This window comes from Thermobia domestica, chromosome 6 (assembly GCF_964235325.1).
Source record: "Thermobia domestica chromosome 6, izTheDome1.hap1.1, whole genome shotgun sequence".
NCBI classification, from domain to species: Eukaryota; Metazoa; Arthropoda; class Insecta; order Zygentoma; family Lepismatidae; genus Thermobia; species Thermobia domestica.
Window position 1 is genome coordinate 188,291,750 of NC_137459.1, and position 19,274 is coordinate 188,311,023.

The 19,274-nt window shown below is 35.6% G+C and overlaps 1 protein-coding gene across 2 annotated transcripts in view; it reads left to right on the forward strand.

Moving 5' to 3' along the window:
• Positions 1-19,274, forward strand: part of LOC145688366 (uncharacterized) — a 335,311-nt gene that overhangs the window by 299,163 nt on the left and 16,874 nt on the right. For both annotated transcript variants that reach the window (XM_081762515.1, XM_081762516.1), the window contains one exon: positions 9,392-9,508. In XM_081762515.1, the coding sequence (XP_081618641.1) occupies positions 9,392-9,508 (117 nt within the window). The remainder of the gene's footprint in view (positions 1-9,391; positions 9,509-19,274) is intronic.

Consider the following 19,274-nt stretch of genomic DNA (forward strand, 5'->3'; position numbering starts at 1 on the left):
AATGAGGTATGATTGTCATCTTTTTGGAAGAAGATATAAATAACGGTGTCAAATCACCTACAACAAAATTTCCACGTTACCCATCCCGGAAGCTAAAGTTGCTACTGTTCTGTGTGTGTGTAGGTGGGTGTGGATTTGAAATTGTGTGGTCCTGTGGAAGTATAAGAATACCAAAAGAAAACTCTGGGGCCATTTAGTTGTAATGCGACATCTTCAAATTTGAATTTAACTAGCTCAGAATATTGTCAATTTTTTGCCCATTTTTGTCCATCCAAGAAAAAAATTTGTACCATTCAAATAAGCAAGGGAAGGCTATTTCAAAATTTCAGCCACTTCGATCACCTGTAGTGCGACATCTTCAAATTCAAATTTTAATCAGATCAGAATTGTGTCGAAGTTCTGAATATTTTTATACCACCAAGAATAAATTTTGTACCATCAAAATTCACCAAGGAGGTCATTTAAAAATTTGGACACTTGGATCACCTGTAGTGAGATATTTTCAAATTTGAATTTCAACTATCTTGGTGGTACAAAAATCTACAAAAAATAGGGAACATTCTAAGCTAGTTAGAATTCGAATTTAAAGATGTCACATTACGGGTGATCGAACTGGTCAAAATTCTGAAATGGCCTTCCTTTGTTAATTTGAATGGTACATTTTTTTGATGGTACAAAAATGTAGGGAAATTGGACAAAATTCTGAGCTAAATAAAATTCGAATTTGAAGATGTTGCACTACAGGTAATCGAAGTGGCCAATTTTTGAGATCACCCTCCCTCGTTTATTTGAATGGTACAAAATGTTTTGGTGGTAGTACATGAATGCACAAAAATTGAACAAAATTTTAAGCTTGTTAAAACTAGAATTTAAAGATGTCGCACTACAGGTGATCTATGTGACCAAATTTTGAAATCACCCTCTGTCGTTTATTTGAATGGCATAAAAGTTTTCCTTGGTTGGATAAAAATGGACACGAAAATTGGACAAAACTCTGAGCTAGTTGAAATTCGAATTTGAAGATGTCGCACTATGAGTGATAGAAGTGGCCGAAATTTTGAAATGGCCCACGCTCGTCTATTTGAATGGTATATATTTTTTTTCCTGGGTGGACAAAAATTCGGAGAAAGTTCTTAGATAGTCAAAATTGAAATTTGATGATGTCGCATTACAGGTGATCGAAGTGCCCAAATTTTGAAATGGCTCTCCCTCGTTTTTTGAATGGTACAATTTTTTTCTTGGGTGGACGGAAATGGACATAAATTGGACAAAATTCTGAGCTAGTAAAAATTCAAATTTGAAGATGCACTACAGGTGATCGAAGTGGCCGAAATTTTGAAATGGCCCTCCTTCCTTAATTTGAAACAGAGCGGACCCAGGACGGACTTCTGGGGGGCGGTGGGTTGTAATACTGCTACTTAGAGCTACTTTTAAGAGCTCCAAACTCTGGGATGGTTTATATATATATATATATATATATATATATATATATATATATACACAGTCTGTTACAAAATAACTGCACCACCTGCTAAAATTTCAAGGTTTTAATTTTCCTTAGAAAATTGTTAATTAATTTCATCTCTAAAGGGGCTTAACATATCATACAATTGTTCGCCATTGCATTTTGATACGTTTTCGTTTATTGCTACTCATAAATTTTGTGTGATCTTTGCTCAACAGGTGGCAGTGCATTTATTATGCAAGTGGTTGCTTCATGTGTGCACAAGTGAATGGTAATCCGCTGATCGTTGTTGATCAAAATTTGTTCCGTACGTAACGTTTTGAGCTTGTGAGTTATTGTTTATGATATGTATATGATATTTGTGATTGATCCTCTATAGTTAGTGCGATTACGTACTAGAAATGGGTAAAATACTGAACGACACATCCTCTTGTAAACAAGGGAAGATACTGGCGTTGTACTATCGTGGCATTTCGCAATGTCAAATTGCAAAACAACTTGAACTGCATTATACAACGGTTGGTAGAGTTATTAAAACTCAAACAATGTATAATAAGTCTTCTTTGAGAGACAAATGTGGCCGAAGGCGAAAAAAAAAAAACCACGGATAGATAGAAAAATTAAGGTCCTAGCTCTGACAAGCAGAGCATCGTCTTCACGACAAATTTCTCAAACTATGTCCGATGATACTGGTATTAGTGTAAGCTACGTAACAGTTGTTAGACGACTAAAGGAACAAGAAAATCGGAAGAAAACACCTAGAAAGAAGCCGATACTTAACGCAAGTCACGTAAGAGCTAGGAAACACTTTTTTACCATGTACGAAGCATGGAGTGTTGAAGAATGGGAACAGGTGATTTTCTTCGTTGAAAAAAAGTTTAGGGTGCTTGGGAATGACAGTGGCGTCCGACTATGGATGAGAAGTGGGGAAGAACTTAATAGCGACTGTATATCACCGACAGAAGTTTGGTGAGAGTGTAATGGTGTGGGGCTGTTTCATGTCTAAAGGTGTCGGAAGACTAGAAATTTATAACAGGTCAGTTAATGCACAGTATTACATGGACATTTTAAAACGTAAACTTCTAGCAACAGCAAAAGATCATTTCTCAGGCAAAAACTTAGATTACTTCACATTTCAAGATGATAATGCGCCGTGTCAGGTGTCACAGAGCTGCTCTGGTTAGGAAGTGGTTTTCAGACATGCATATCCAAAGGTTGTGGTGGCCACCTTACTCTCCAGACATGAATCCTATTGAAAATGAATGGCATATAATGTCTCGCAAGCTTTCAGGGAAGTACATCAAAACAAGGAAGGAGCTTATTGAAGCTGTGGTGCAAGTTTGGTTCCATGAGTTAGACAAACCCTTGTGCCAGTCTCTCGTACACAGCATGCCAAGTAGATTGGCAGCACTGAAAGCGGCACATGGGAAAAATTCAAAGTACTGAACGGGGTATATATACAGTTAAGGCTTTTATACACTTAACAATACTGTTCAAGAAAACTCGCATCCATTTCTTGTTCATTAATGAGATGTTAACATGTGGTCATACAAAGTGCATGAAAACAAATATGTTCATATTTTTTGTAACAATGGCTATTTGTAGCTTATTATTACATAATATATTGTATTTGAATCTTTTGTCTCTATATATGTAGTAGATAAAACACCAAAAGATGTATAGAAATAATTTGAAACCATTGCAATTAATATTTGTCATAATATATATAACAATTCGCAAAATGTATCATTTTTCTTAGGTGGTGCAGTTATTTTGTAACAGACTGTATATATATATATATATAAGAAAGTTTCCTCTTCTCGGGGGACAATCGCTCCCCTGAATCCGCCCCTGATTTGAATGGTGCATTTTTTCTTGGATGAGCAAAAATGGACAAAAATTGGACAAAGATGACGCACAACTAAATAGGCACGAAAAATCTTCTAGAAGTTATCTTCTGAAACTATGGTTTGAAGTTGAGAGACGTTAACAGTTCAAAAATAAAATATATTTTGCAAAGTGTATGCTAAACAAGTAATATTTTCAAGGTAAGTAAGCTTGGTTTCAAAAGAGGACATCTCTATTTTGTTCGGCAGCAAAGGCTCAAACTTCAGCAGTGCTCTATTGTTTGGCCATCTTATATTTTCATAGCAGTTTCAAGTCTCGTAAGGAGTTTATACAACTATGAAACAACCCAGATGTGGCCTTATATATATATTCGACAGAGTTCATCCCAAAGAAACCGTTGAAAAATGTATTTCGGGAAGGAATGAACAACATTTTGAAAATGAGCCCTAAATTAATTAAAATATTTCCTTTACAAAATCTAAAACCTTTCGCAGCAATTACTTTCTGAGATAAGTTCCCAAAGTTCTCCTTGAAGGACTTTAAGAGAGTATTTAAGTATAAGCTTGTGTTGCTTTGATACACACCTCGGTCTCTCGAAACGAACTTTCCTACTAAGTCTTCTGTTACGTTTTCCATGACTTTACCTTCTTCCCATTCATACTCCATGTCTCGCTCAATTTACTTTATTCCATTTAAAGTATCAATATATTATACATTGTAAATTATTGCTGTTTGAAATGGACAATGTTACGACAGAAGAAAATATTCTGGGATTTACACATAATTGGATACAAAAACTAAGTTCAAGTGGATTTATTTTCTTTCAAACAAGAACATAAGGTTTTTTAATACAGACTTTTAACACAGTAAAAACTGCATTCAACAGGCTCCTTTTAAACGGAAATATTTCACGGTCCCATAAATTTAAAGGTAAAAAAAAAAAAAAAAAAAAAAAAAAAAAAAAAAAAAAAATGTGTTAAATTCTCTTGATTAGGCGGAACCTGTGTTGTGATGTTAAAATATACTTTTAAACGGAAATTTTCAAGTTTCGGAATGCAGCGTTTAGAAAACTTTTAGACATTCTGTGAGAGGTAAGGGATGTGAACTACGTTGTTTGTAAAGGTCTTCGTTTACTTGTTATCCTACAAATTTCCCCTTTAGTTCACCACCATATAAGGCCCTAGATACCGTACGAGTTTTCGAATGAATTGCAGTTTACATGGTAATTTCCAAATACCAATAACTTGTTCTCTAGCTGGTCTAGAGACATGGTACAAGAAGCATAATATACACAATAAATCAAAAGGGAGCCAAAAGTAGAGAGAGGAGCACTGAAAAGTGCACAGCATCTACTTTCTGTCTTAGCTTTTGAAACCGTATGTAGGCTTTTTTGTTCACTGTAAATTTTATGTATATTAATTCGTAGCATAAATATATACTGTAAAAAATGAAATGAAATCTTTGAGTTTTAAGTCCCACGGTTATGCCGGTTAGGCTAAATGAGACGGTGATGATGAGTGATGAATGAAATGGTGGAATGAAGAAAATGGGAGGAAACGGGAGAACCCCGAGAAAACCCACGCACACGGTGTTTGTCCACCACAAAGTTCACTTAGCGGGGGCTGGGATCGAGCCCGGGACCCCAAGCACCAGAGGTGAACGCTCTACCGCTGAGCCACCGCGGCCCCTAAATAAATACTGTAATTGAATACGGTAGGTTTATGTACATTTTATTTTATCTCACTGTGTCCATTATATGTATATACCTTATTTATTTTTTAAGCATAGATCTATCTTCGTTAGCCTTGAAACCTTTAACGGAGATTTTTGTAAGTCCTACTCAATTTCGGTAGGCAGGTTTTACTATATGCTTATGCCAGAAATGTTTATTTACTTCTGACTATATTTATTCTTTATTGACAGATACTTAGCGCATTCTTTTTATTTATAAATTTATATATATTATTGATTTCACGTACTGAATGTGAGCTGTTTGAACCCGAAGAAACCAAATGTATTCAAGAAGCCGTGAAAACTTGCAGAGCTGAAAACAAGACCAATCGGACAAGCATTTCTTCGAAACGCATAGTCAATAGACGGGAGAAATCCTGGCATAAAATTCTTGTCCGATGTAAGTCAAGTGGTCCTGAGAACAATGACGCACGAATTTCAGATTTATCGGCAAGTAACATTGCTTCTTTGAAATACTGTCCCTCAGTGATTTATTTGTGGATTTTGTAGAAGGGGGAAATATTTATTCAAGATTGTATTCCGTATAACAGAACAACTTTAAAGGCAGGTTGGGACAACGTTATATTTAAACCTACCTACTTTGAAATTATGATACTAGTTTGATAGGTGGTCCGCAAGTCCATTTTTTTTTTTTTTTTTTTTGCGTTTTTTAAAAACATTTTTTAATGATAAATACGGGTAGGAATGTTAAAACAGATTTGGTTAGGTAGATTAGATTACATGCGTTACTTACCTTGCTACTTTTCGCTCTACTGCTGAGGACAAGTGCGGAGCATTAAGAAAAAGCCCTATAGTTATATTGCAACCTGCACAACTTGTTATAACAAGTGTCACACTCCTACGTAAAACTGTTTTGTTATGACAAGAAATTATTTGGTCAGTTCTAATTTGGTCTTTGAAGACCAAATTTCTCGCCTGAACAATAAATGCAACAAAAGGCAAAAGTTTACTTTGGGCAGAACAGTGATAGGTGCACATACACTTGAACCTAATTTTATTAAATAGGCTCACTTTGGGTTAAGCTGACTTACCCACTTACGGCATGTTCTCTAACAGTGTATTTAGAATTTAATAATACTTTCACATTGTATCTGATTTTAGAGTAGTGAAGCAATGGGATGTTGGTTTACATCGGATACCGTCTTTTTCCCCAGTTGGTTTGTTGGTAGCAGCATGGTGACCACTTTTTATCCAGCTGATGGCTAAGTTTTCTGCATTGAAAGAAGTAATGTCTGGCCCATTAGCGTTTATGAAAAGAGTCAAGGGTTTTTACAGATAAACTGTTTCTAGCGTCAGTATGCTGTAAGTTTAAGCTGGAAAAGCCTCTCACACTCTGCAGAAGAAACTGGAAGAACACTGATTTTATAGATTTATCCCAATATTAGAAGTTTTCATCTTATGTTCTCGAAATTCCTGCAGAATTTTGGCTGAATCGTCAGAAGATTTTTTTTTTTTTTTTTTTTAATTTCCATTACTTCTTTGTCACCGTATAATATTCTTGCAGGAAATTCTTCTGACCAATTGGATTGTAGCAAAACCTAGACCCCACTGAACGTTTCGTTAGTAAAGCTAGACCGTACGTTATCTGCTAGACCTTGAAAGAATTGCAATCTTATTTTCTGGTACTTCTCAAGAGAACTGTCTGAGGGTTTTGCAAGTGGAACTACACAAAATTGACCAGTTTCTTCAAACTGACGTAATTCTTCCATGGACATGCCGTCTTTTTCTTTCAACGCTTCCAGAACACTTACAGTTGTTTGAATTTTGCTTATTGCCTGTACAAGGGATGCTGACCCCTCTTGTAGAAACAGGCTAAAGACATGGCGAGGTTCCAGCGCCTCTAGGATCATGGACATTTCATAAACAAAATTCCACTTACTGAGTTTTAGGTACTGGCCCGAAAATATTGCACACTGCTGAATTTTTTTTGTAAATTTGTAGAAGCTTCTCGAAAATGTTCCACTAGCGCAGGGTAGGACTTCCACAATGCTTCCACTGAACAGCAAGAAGAGCCGACTATCAAAACCTTTAGTAATAATATAGAAGCGAATACCTAGCTTTTCTGATATTAATTCGATTTCTCGCCTGTTCTTTGGGGACATTGAGTAAATAATATATAATCGCTCTACAAGGTTTTGAAAATGAACCAGATTTGAAATCGTATTAACGTTGTGAACAGCCAGTTCTAGCTTATGACTCATGCAGTAAAACACGAATAAATTGGTATCTAATTCTAGCTTAAGAAAGACAGCACCATTTATTTCAAGTTGCATGTTACGCCATCAGTACAAAGTCTTTCCTGTAATATTGTTTTGGAAAGATTCATACTTTCACACATCTTAATCACGGAATCACAAATCTCCTCTGCCTGTTGTTGCCTGTAATTCAAATAAACCTAAAAATATATTGCTACATACCTGATTAACTACGGTATGGATATACACAATGAGAATAATTTTTAAATACAGTGGAGGATTTGTCCATCATTAGCGCGAAAGGTTCATCAGAATTTACAAGATACTCGGTCAGTTTTTCCTTCACTTTTGTAGCTACGAAGTCAATAATATTTGCACACGTAACATTGGAGTAGAGAACTTGTGCATTCCATTTATTTCTTGCAATATATTTAAGATGTGGGTGCACGTTAAACGACAAATGATTTTGGGCAGTAACATAAGCAGTTCTAAATATTGCAGCGTCTTTTTAACACTAATTTCATTCAAAATTTTCCACCTGTCTTCTGCATTTGACATTGAAACCTTTATTTCTTCCCTATCAATTTATTCACATATTGCGAACATTTGTTGGTGCAATAGATTTTTCGTGGCCATAGATTTGATCAAGAAGTTTCTTTGCTTTTGCAGTAACACCATTGTACCATACATTTTGCACATATAGCACACATCGCGAATGCCATCAGAATTTTGTTTAGTACCTAGCCACAGTCGTCTAATTTTCCAGTTCGCAAATGTTCTTGATCACATATGGAAGGAAACATGCCACTGGGACACTAGGCCCCGAATCATTCTCATATTTCTGATGAGATGTCTGTAATATGGTTTCGGACTCTGCACTATCTTCAGATGAAAGCCTCTTACTCCGTGTGCCGGAATTACTTGCTTTCCATCGTCTGGAGCTTTTCTTTTATTAAAATATACAGTCTAATATCCTTTTCCTTCTGTTCTTTTTAACGTGCTTGTCAACGAAAAAGCTACCAATTCCCACTGATGACTGAAAACGTTTTTTAAAGATCAAGAATAAGCAGTGGTTCTAGCTGCAAGATTTTTTTGTTCGGGAAGCAATTCTATTAAAAAAGAACATTAAGTTGAATTATTGTACTTTAAAACAGATTGTATAGCCTAAGAAAGGGGGGAAAGTATCTTCCCAGGCTGGGAAGACTGAATTAAACCGTGAGACAGGGAAGTCAAAACTTAGAAGGGGGGAAATTCCCAGGCTTCCCTGGCTACAAATAAATCCCTGCTGTCCCTTAACGATCCGTGACACGGAAGAAGCAGTACAGTACAGTAATGTTTTGACTGATAAATGCAAGTTTTTACCAGAAAACCCCGAAACCTACATAGTTGTGTATTGTAGCATGAATGCATCGTAGATATACACTAAGTATATGTAGTTCAAATAATACAACTTTTTTTTTCTCTAAAGATAATAAAATTCCTCATTTAACTTTAGCTTTTGATTGGTGCATATTTACAATTTTTAGTGCATATTTTCGAGTTTTTTAGCGCATATTTGCATGCATATTTTGCCGTTTTTTAGTGCATATCGAACCGAAGTCTAGTAATAAGCAACAAGATTTTGGGTACAAAGAACTTATGACTTGTTGACATGACACATACACAGTACATACATTGCTCGTACATTAATCAAGGATTTCTTTACACCAAATACAGGATAGTGAGTACTGATATGTTAATGTCACTTGAAAATGTCACATTTATTTATTTATTTATTTATGCCTTCAACAGAGTAAATAACTCCAATTAAAGAAGGCTTACAAATAGTGCTTACACAAATTAGATATACATTAATAAGCAATATAATAAAATAATGTACATGTTAAATGGCACAAAATAATAATAATTACATGCATAGCAAAAAAATGAAAGCAAATCAAAGAATATGAAAAAATACCAGGCAATGAAGAGAAACATTTGTTAACATTACCTTTATTAATAGATGCATTAAAAATAAATTGAACAATTTTAACTATGTGTGAGTCAGTTGTAGCACAATTACTATTTGTATATTATCAAAGCAGACGAATTGTACGAACAATGTAGTAACTAATATTTTCTTTCCTACAAGGTGAACTCAGGAAGTCCAAACTCCCGGTGTTTAAAGGTAAAAAAGGCAGGAATGAGAAGAGTAGAGGCGAAGTGAGAACCAGGGAAAAATTCCGAGATAATGACAATGAAATGCAAAGTAAGTATCTGAAAAAATAATCTTCTTTTGTTGAAAGGTTAATAAATTTCAAAATAGTTAATATATATATATATATATATATATATATATATATATATATATATATATATATATATATATAACAACATATAAGATAAGACAAAAAGTATACACCAACCTGGGTGCACAAATGCTTCCTTTCGGAGTTATGGGCTGCCGAAATCATGAAAAAGTGAACTTTAAAGGTCCATAGGTCCAAAACTATGGGCCCTACCGTAGTCGGGTCAAGACTTCACTTATGGGTTTTTGGATAGGGCACATATTAGTTCCTGTTTCAGAATCCTGCGGGACTTCTACAACAGTTTTTATAGAGGGAGTTGGCTAAAGGTATATAATTTGAAGTACTCACCAACTACCTCTAAAAAAATAGTTGCAGAAATACCGCAGGATTCTGAAACATGGATATTTGGATAGGGCACATATTAGTTCCGAAGTGAAGTCTTGACCCGACTACGGTAGGTGTAATATTTTTGGAGCTATGGATATTTAAAATTCAATTTTTCATGATTTCGACAGCCTATAACTCCGAAAGGAAGCATTTGTGCACCCAAGTTGGTCTATACTTTTGTCTTATCTTGTTGTCAAGAATCACCTCCCAAACGTTGTCGGTGTTGTTTTGTAACCCCCCCTCTCTCTCTCTCTCTCTCTCGCCCGCGCGCGCTCTATATATATATATATATATATATATATAAGGTCTGAATGAGATAAAATTTAATCACTTTGACGAAATTAATCCTTTCTCTTGAGAACGAAAATATTCTTTATTTATTTGGCGGAGCAGAGGGGGGCATATTCCCCCATAAAATCATATAGCTGGGCAATGAGACTGGTCTAGAAGGATTGGAACGAAACTTGCAGAATCCATAGCTCTTCAGCCTACAATTAAAAGCCGGCAAAAAGACATTTATATTTATATAATGGGAACAGGGACCATAGTACCCATCGAAAACTGTCCGAAAAGGATAAAATTTGCAAAACTGAATGTCCCTAACGTCTTGAAAACAAAATTAATTCTTAACCTTTCGTTCTTCCCTATTTGCTAGTAGCTGAGGGCACATATTTCCCCATAAAACCCTATGGTTTTGGTCTTGGGTCTAGCCTAGAAGGACTGGAACAAAACTTGCAGATTCATAGCTATTCGATCTACGATTAAAGCCGAAAAGAAAAGTATTGTATTTACATATATAAGGGGGTCATACTAATTTAAAAATCGTCGGAATGAGATGAAACTTGCAAAATTTAATCTCCGTTACGTCCAGAGCGAAAATAGTTTTTAAATATTTTTTCATTCCTTATTTGGCAGGAGTAGAGGAGACATATTCCCCCACAAAATCTATGGTTCGGGTTTGGCTCTAGCCTCGATAGACTGGAATGATTAGAACGAAACCTGCAGAATCCGTAACTCGCTTTGCCCTACGATTAAATACTACAAATAAATAAATAAAAAATAACATTTTCTATTTAAATATGCAAAGGTGTGAGAGGCGTAGGTACAAATCAATTCAGGTTTCAACGTTTATCGCCATAGAACAAATATAGTGATAGATCGAGAAAATCTTTTTGAAATTGATTCAGCGTCTTAAGTAGAGACATCGTCTTTACTTCCAATATTCTATTAAAACCGAAAGTAGTAGAAATTTACTACTGTTTTCGGTTTCGATATTGATCTTCGGAGAGCAAAAACGAGAAGAGTCAGCTATAAACAGTTTCTTGGAAACGAATCAGCGTCCCAAGAGGTTCCATCTCCTCCGTTGACCCTCTATTCAAACCGGAAGTGGTAGAAATTAATAATTTCTGGTCTCAACGTTGACCGCCATAGAGTAAAAACGAAAAGAGATTGCGAGAAATGACTTTTTGAAATGGATTGAATATCCAAAGAATAACTTTCATCACGACCTTACTTCCTCTGTTCGAAGCGAAAGTGATAAATCTGCGGTTTCCGGTTTCAACACTGATCGCAATAGTGTAAAACGGTAATAGATAGCGATTTTTTTTTTTAAATGACTTCAGCATCGCAAGAATAGTTTCCATTCCCGATTTTATCCCTCTACTGTCAGTGGTAGAGCGTTCACCTTTGGTGCATTGGGTCCTGGGTTCGATCCCAGCTCGCGCCAAGTGAACTTTGTGATGGACAAACACCATGTGCGTGGGTTTCCTCGGTGTTCTCTTGTTTCCTCCCGCTTTCTTCATTCCACTATTTCATTCATTTCTCATCATCACCGTCGTCTTTAGCCTAGCGGGCATAAGCGTGGGACGTGAAACTTGAAGATTTAATTTCATTTCATTTTTATTCCTCTACTGCAACCAAAAGTGGTAAAAATCAAATACCACTTCCGTTTCTAATATTGATTTCCATAGAGTACGGAAATAGAAGGCGACATATGTTTTCTGGTATGGATTCCAAATCAAAGAATATATTTCATCTCAGCTTTATTATTCTACTGAAGCTGGAATTAATAAGAACTAGCACAACTTCTAGTATTAATATTTATTCCTACATAGTACTAATAGTAAGAGATAGGGAAGAATTGTTTTTGGCGTGTATTCAGCGTCCGTTGAACAGATTCTCAATTTCACATTATTCTTCAGTTGCAGCATGAAGTTATAAATTTAGTGCTTCAGGTTTCAATATTAAATTCATATAGATCGGTTGTCTGCCATAGTTTCAGAATGTGAAAAGAAAGTCATGTTTGCTTAGTGTAGTGATTTTATCTGATTGTTGTGTTGTATTTTATTAATATTATTGCTTTTCCCGGAATTCAATTTTTATATTCACATGTGGAATCTCGAGTACCTAATGCGAAATGTGGTTGTGATAGATTATGTGAATCTTGAAATGGAGTTTTCAACGTACTTAAAAGTTCGTTACTGAATTCTCTACGTCTCTGTGTGTGTGTGTCTCTCTCTCTCTCTTATTTGCGAATTATTCAATTTTGAGTCTTCCATTCGATAGAGCATCAAAAACTATATGAAAGAAGTGATGTGATTTTTCGCGTCGTTCTTACCGTTTCCGAGATATCGGCCAAAAAGGTTACGATTTTGAGAGGTTTAAGGAGCCGTATCTCCGGAACCGTAAGTCCCAGAGAGATCATGTTGGTGTTGATCAATACCTAAGAGGATGGTGAACATTTGGTACCAAATAGTAGCCGGTGGCCAACTAGCCACTGTTCCCCACATAATAGAAAAAAAAAAAAAAAAACGGATTTCGGGATATTTAAGAAGCCATATCTCAGGAACCGTAAGTAATAGAGAGAGATATGATATTTTGCGAATTTTTCAATTTTGAACCCTCCGTTTTGAGCATGTGTCTCCGTAAAACAACATATCGTACAGCGTTTGAACAGAACTCCTAAACTAAACATGTGGAAAAAATTTAGTACTCAAGGGAGTTATAAATGGATAGATATGTTACAAGAATTGTTTAATGAGTATAATAATAAAGTACATAGAACAATTCGTACAAAGTCTGTAGAAGTTAATAAGAAAAAATTAATTCATTTTAAGTTCGTTGTGGCAGTGCTCTTGGAGCATCCTCAACTGGTTAATTATTGGATTCTGCAGCACTTGCAATAAGTTTTAAACGTGATTTTTTTTTTTTTTTTTTTTTGGGAATATGTTGTACTTTTGGTATGTAACAATTACTTTGTGAAAACGAGAAGAGATCTTAGAAATACATAAAGTATTTAAATTCCCCGAAGATCCGGAACTACAACGCTGTATTCAGCGTTGTAGGCATGATGGAAAATGGAATCCAAATTCGTGTAAAGTAAGTTTAGAGCATTTTGTTTTCAGAGACTGTAAAACAGATCTAAGAACGAACTATTAGGATTTCCTCTCGTTGTGAACCCTAAAATAATAATAATAATGATAATAAAAATATTTAAGAAAACTTCATTTAATTTAGAGTTTGTTAAAGATCCGTGAAAAGAAAATCAAATCTTAAGACCATGAGAAAAGATGAGAGATAAGAGACAATAGAAAAGCTACTACAACATTACTGTACACATAATTAGCCTGTGTATAAGTTACATACATTTTGTACAGCTTGATTCTGCATTCAAGTAAAAAAAAATAAAAAATAAAAATAAAAAAAATGTGTTTTACTTTCAAACCTTAATTCGCTGCAGAATTTGTCACGTAAAAATATCTTCTTGTCCTTTAAGTAGTAAAGAGCAGACAACAAGTTTTCTGCTTGCTTCGTGCTTGATTAATAATAATAATAATAATAAACAGAAATCGAATCGTGCATTTATTAAGAAGTAGCTGAAATGCCCGTTCTTCGCACAGGGAAATAGGTATATTCAATATATTTGTACCACCATCCCCCGTAAGATATTAATTTCAAAGAAAATATAATTATTGGAAACCATAAGACACTATTTTTTTAAAATAAATTTTGAACTCCCCTACCCGCTCAGGATACGCACGTTAAACAGTGACATGATAAAAATCCTTGAGGGAAGTATTATGTTCCAAAATTAATTTCAAACAAGTAAGTCGTTTTCCGTAATGCGATCACAAAGAAAAGACAATATCGATTCCAATGTAGCGAAAAATATAGAAATCACTCTTAAATTGAAGTTTTGTAAAATGCTTGGTCATGTCATTCCGTTTATTTTTAGTAAGGAATTTATTTACAAAGTTTTATTTTCCTAACTTGATGGGCTCGTGAAATAATATATTTTTCTAATTAATTCTGAACTCCATACCCCCTTAGGACTCCCCTTAATCAAAGTGATATAAGGGGGCCACGGTGGCTCAGTGGTAGAGCGTTCACCTCTGGTGCTTGGGGTCCCGTGTTCGATCCCAGCCCCCGCCAAGTGAACCTTGTGGTGGACAAACACCGTGTGCGTTGGTTTTCTCGGGTTTCTCCCGTTTCCTCCCACTTTCTTCATTCCACCATTTCATTCATTACTCCTCATCACCGTCTCCTTTAGCCTAACCGGCATAACCGTGGGACGTAAAACGCAAAGATTTCATTTTTAATTTTTTTAAAGTGATATAATAGAAACCTGGTTCTAAGTATGTACTATGTTCCAGATTCGATCAGAAGCAACAGACAACTTCGCTTTCAATGATGAAAATTATAAGAAAGGCCCTAAAAGCGGAAAAGTTCGAAACCACTGGGGCACGTGTCCGTTTATTTATGATGTAAAGTTTATATACCGAATGTTATCTGCTTAACACAAGTGATTGTCAGATACTGCACTTTGGCATGTATTTAAATTCCTCCCCTAGGACCATTTTAAGGAACGCTTAAACATCATTGGGACTTATTCAATATGCCATCCGAAAAATCGTAGATTTTCTCCACTTCTGGATTTAACAGGTAGATAAAAGAATGAAACTCATTCTTGGGACACTGAATCTGTGTGAAGAAACAACTTTTCTATATTTCTTACTGTTTTTTTCCTCTATTCAAATACCTATTCACCGGAAATGCTAGTAAATTTCAAGCACTTCTGGTTTGCTTAGAATGTTATAAGTAGTGATGTCATGTTCTTTGAGACGCTGCATCGATTGCAAGAAATAGTTTGCCACCATCTATTACCGTTTCCCTTCTGTGGCGATCAACGTTGAAATCGGAAATGGTTGATCTCTACAACTTCCGATTCAGTGTAAGGTTTTACGGTGGAGATGGAACATATTCTTGAGACGCTGAATCGATTGCAAAAAGAATTGGTATTTTATCGTTTTCGCTCTATAGAAATCAGTACTGAAACCGGAAATCTTACTAAATTCCAACAACTTGCAGGTTCCGTAGATTGCTGAGGGTGGTGACGATATGTCCTTTGAGACGCTAAATAGATTCCAAAAATATTTGATGCTCTCTTTTACCGTTTTATTTCTATGGTAATGAACATCGAAACCGAAAATGGTTGATTTGTGCTACTTCTGGTTTTAAAAGAAAGTTAACAGTGGAGATGGAATCTGTTCATGGGACGCTGAATCGATCTCCAAAATATACTTCTCGATTTTTTTTTTTTTTGGGGGGGGGGGGGGCATGATGGCTCAGTCGTAGACCTCGTATCTCTGGCGCGTGGGGTTCCTGTTTCGATCCGTGGCCAAGTAAGTTTGTAGAGGACAGCACCGTACTCGTGGGTTTTGTTGGGATTCTCTCGTTTCCTTTCGCATTATCATTCTATTGATCCTTCTATAATCATTCACTTGCCTTAATCATCCGTCTTCCCTAGCCTTGAAGCCTATAATTGTGGTATGTTATATCGAAAGATTTCACTTAATTTTTCGATATGGTTTACATTTTTGTTCTATGGAAATCAGTATTGAAATCGGAAATACCTGTTAATTTGAACCTCTTTCGATTTTGGTGGTGGTGTGAATTCTAACGTGTTCTATTGGGTTATGAACCGTTTGTCTCTATCCATTGTCGTTTTTGTTCTATGTCGATAAATGTTAAAAGCAGAAAGGGTTCATTCGAACCACCACAGGTGTGAATAGAGCATTAACAGTAAATATGAAATCTATTCGTCGTCGGCCGCTGAATCGATTGCAAAATACCGCGTCTTGATATTTTTTTTTACCTTTTTTGCTGTGATACCTGTCAACAGGAAGACGGACGGACGGACATAGCCGTTCTGTAAGATTTCCGACACTTACAGTATACTTTGGAAGTCTAACAAGTACCAGTGTTACGTGTACATTATGTGAAAGAGTTTGGTTTGTATGGGTGATATTTTTTTCAATTATTATTTAAATCCAAAAGCACACTTATACTCCTTTCTGTTTTTATTAGAGATCTCAGAGTGAAGGTAAAGTATGTTCTTCGTACGCTTAATTAATTATAGAAAACAGCAAGCCGTTATCCAATATGGTTTCCAGTATATAACAATCCACGTTAAACCGGAAGAAAAATGATTTCTATCACTTATGGTTAGAATAAGGTTTGAGAAAGAATATGGTACATATTCTTAGAACGCTAAATCGATTGCATAAAACTGCTTACTGGTATCTCTTAGCATGTTGACAGTATCGCAGTTGATTTCTACCACTTCTAGTTTTAGTAGAGACACAAGAATGGAAATTAAATGTATCCTTGGGGCGCTTAATCGACCGCAGAAAAACTCTTCTCTCTTTCTGTTACCATTTTTACTCTAGCGATTACCGTTAAAACAAGAAGTGGTTGATTTCCTTTCCTTCCACTTTTAATAAAGATATTAAATTCGAGATGGGATATATTCTTGGGACGTTTCATTGATTACATAAAACCTTCTATCGCTATCTATTACGTTCTCTTCTTTGCTAATTAACGTTGAAAGAGAGAGTATTAGTTTGTACCACTTCCAGTTTTAGTAGAGAGCTTAGACTGAAAATGAAATTTATTCTTCGAACGCTTACATGATTGCAGAAAACCGTTTGTCGCTATCTGTTACAAAGTTTACTTAACAACAATCAACGTTAAAACATATATTGGTTAGTTACTACCACTTCCTGTTAGAATAGGGGGTTAAGAAGGAGTATGATGCATATCTTTAAAACGCTAATTAGATTGCATAAAACTACTCATTGTTCACTCTTGGTGTTTTTACTCTGTATAAATCAATATTAAAACTAGAAGTTATACTGAACTCTATATAAGTCTACCACTTCCGGTTTTATAAGACTTACAAATGAAAATTAAGTGTATTCTTGAGACGCTTAATCGATTGCAGAAAACCGTTCCTCTTTATCTGTTTCCGTTTTACTCTATAGCAGCCTTTCCCAACCTTTTCCACACTGCGGCTCCCTTTAGAGCCTACAAAACATGTGAAGGACCCCTTGCAATATATACGGTTAGTATTTATATTTCTTTTCCATGTTATACACTAGCTGAACCTCTGCTTCCTACACAGCACATCATTCACATATGAGCATGAATCTCCTTGTTACTCCTCACATCTGTACATGTCCCCTTACAGACACAAGTGAAGGATGTCTTGATAAAAAATCAGCAAAAGATATCATAAAGGGGAGATTTCTTCGATTATTTTTTTTTCAATATCTTGCACTGCTTGCAAGATTTGAATCTACTTCCGGTTGAAGTCTTTAATTCATGTATGATCAGTGTTTTCTTTCTTCTTGCATGTAGTATGTAATAAGCAAATACATTACACACACAATTAATTATAATGTCAGTTATATATATGATGTTCATTGGCAGCGCCGTAACTTAGATGTTTTTTTTTTTTTTTTTTTCTGGGAGCGCAAGCATTAATATTTGAGCCTCCTGGATCGCGTGGGTCCTCCCGCAAATTCGAAAATAGGCCCCTCCCGCACGGCAAGATTACGGGGCCGTTAGTTACGCCCATTGGTCCATTCCATCCATGACAAATTAATTAAGGAGACATTATTGATAAATCTCAAAGCCATTCGAATAGATATTATTTCTAGGGCCCGTAATAGTAGACATTTTTTACTGAAATGGACCCACGACTCATTTTTGTTTTATTCACCTTTTGTGTCCTGTTTTGTTTATGCAATGTAGTGTACCTGTTTGATGCTTCATTTATAATTTCATGTTCGTATCGTATATGGAGTAAGAAAATTTTATCTTAAAGTGGACCCTCTCGAACGGTGGGGAGCTTCCCTGGGGGCAACTGCCCCCCACAAGTTACGGCCCTGTTCATTGGGTAAAACACTCCAAACAATAAAGACATCCTAGACTGGAGAAATGGTTATCCTTCGTTTTTCATTATAATTTGTCCATAAAACAAACGCCCGGGTGATATACAACCCAATTATACAACTGTGTTGTGTTGGAATGTATAATTCATAGGATATGATGCTTTACTTTTTTAAAATTTCAACACTTCCAGTGTAGCCCCTAAAAAAATTTAGTAAAGAAATAATTGTCACGTTTTTTTAAAAAAAATATTCAATTAGAACTGGACAATCTACACAAAATTTCAAATCGACCAGCGAAAACGGCACTTTTCTAGCACTTGTGGTTTTCGATATTTCATTGTCGAAAGAGTTGGGGACAAACATATAAAGCATTTTAATATATAGACTAGTTGAACCTACGCTCTCTATACTGCGCATTATTCACATATGAGCATGAATCTCCTCTTGCACCGTTTGCGAAATATGATTTTACTTCCGGTTTTGGAGTAACACTTATTGTCGTAGGAACGCGAAATTTGCTATAGGCCTATGTATGTATCTTCATAAGAATCGGCAAGAGGTGTAATAAAGGAGAAATATTTTTAATTATTTTTTCAATAACTCGCACCGCTTGCAAGATTCGATCCTACTTCCGGTTTTTATTGATTAATTGATCATCGTTTACCACCCCTTCTCAACAGAGACGCTATATGAGATGTTGACCTCCACTTTAAAGTGTAATCCGAACTATTCTTTCTGTATGCTCCCTCTGGAAATCGAAAACATTATCCTTTACACCAAAGTTGTGCAAGCTAGAATGTAGACCAGCAGGGAAAGCTTTAGTTTTGGAGTTAGAACTGTTGTAAGTAGGTGAAATATGATCCACGTATATAATTTGATTTTTAAAAAGAGGGGAAATGAACATCATAAAGGGGAGTTTCTTCGATATGTCGCAACGTTTGCGAGACATGATCCTACTTCTAGTTTTAACTTAGAATTGTCGTAGGGAGATGAAATGTGGTATATGTATGTAGCTTGATAAAAACCGACAAGGGATATTGTAAAGGGGAGATTCTCTTCCATTATTTTTTCAATATCTCGCACAGTTTATGAGATATGATCTTAC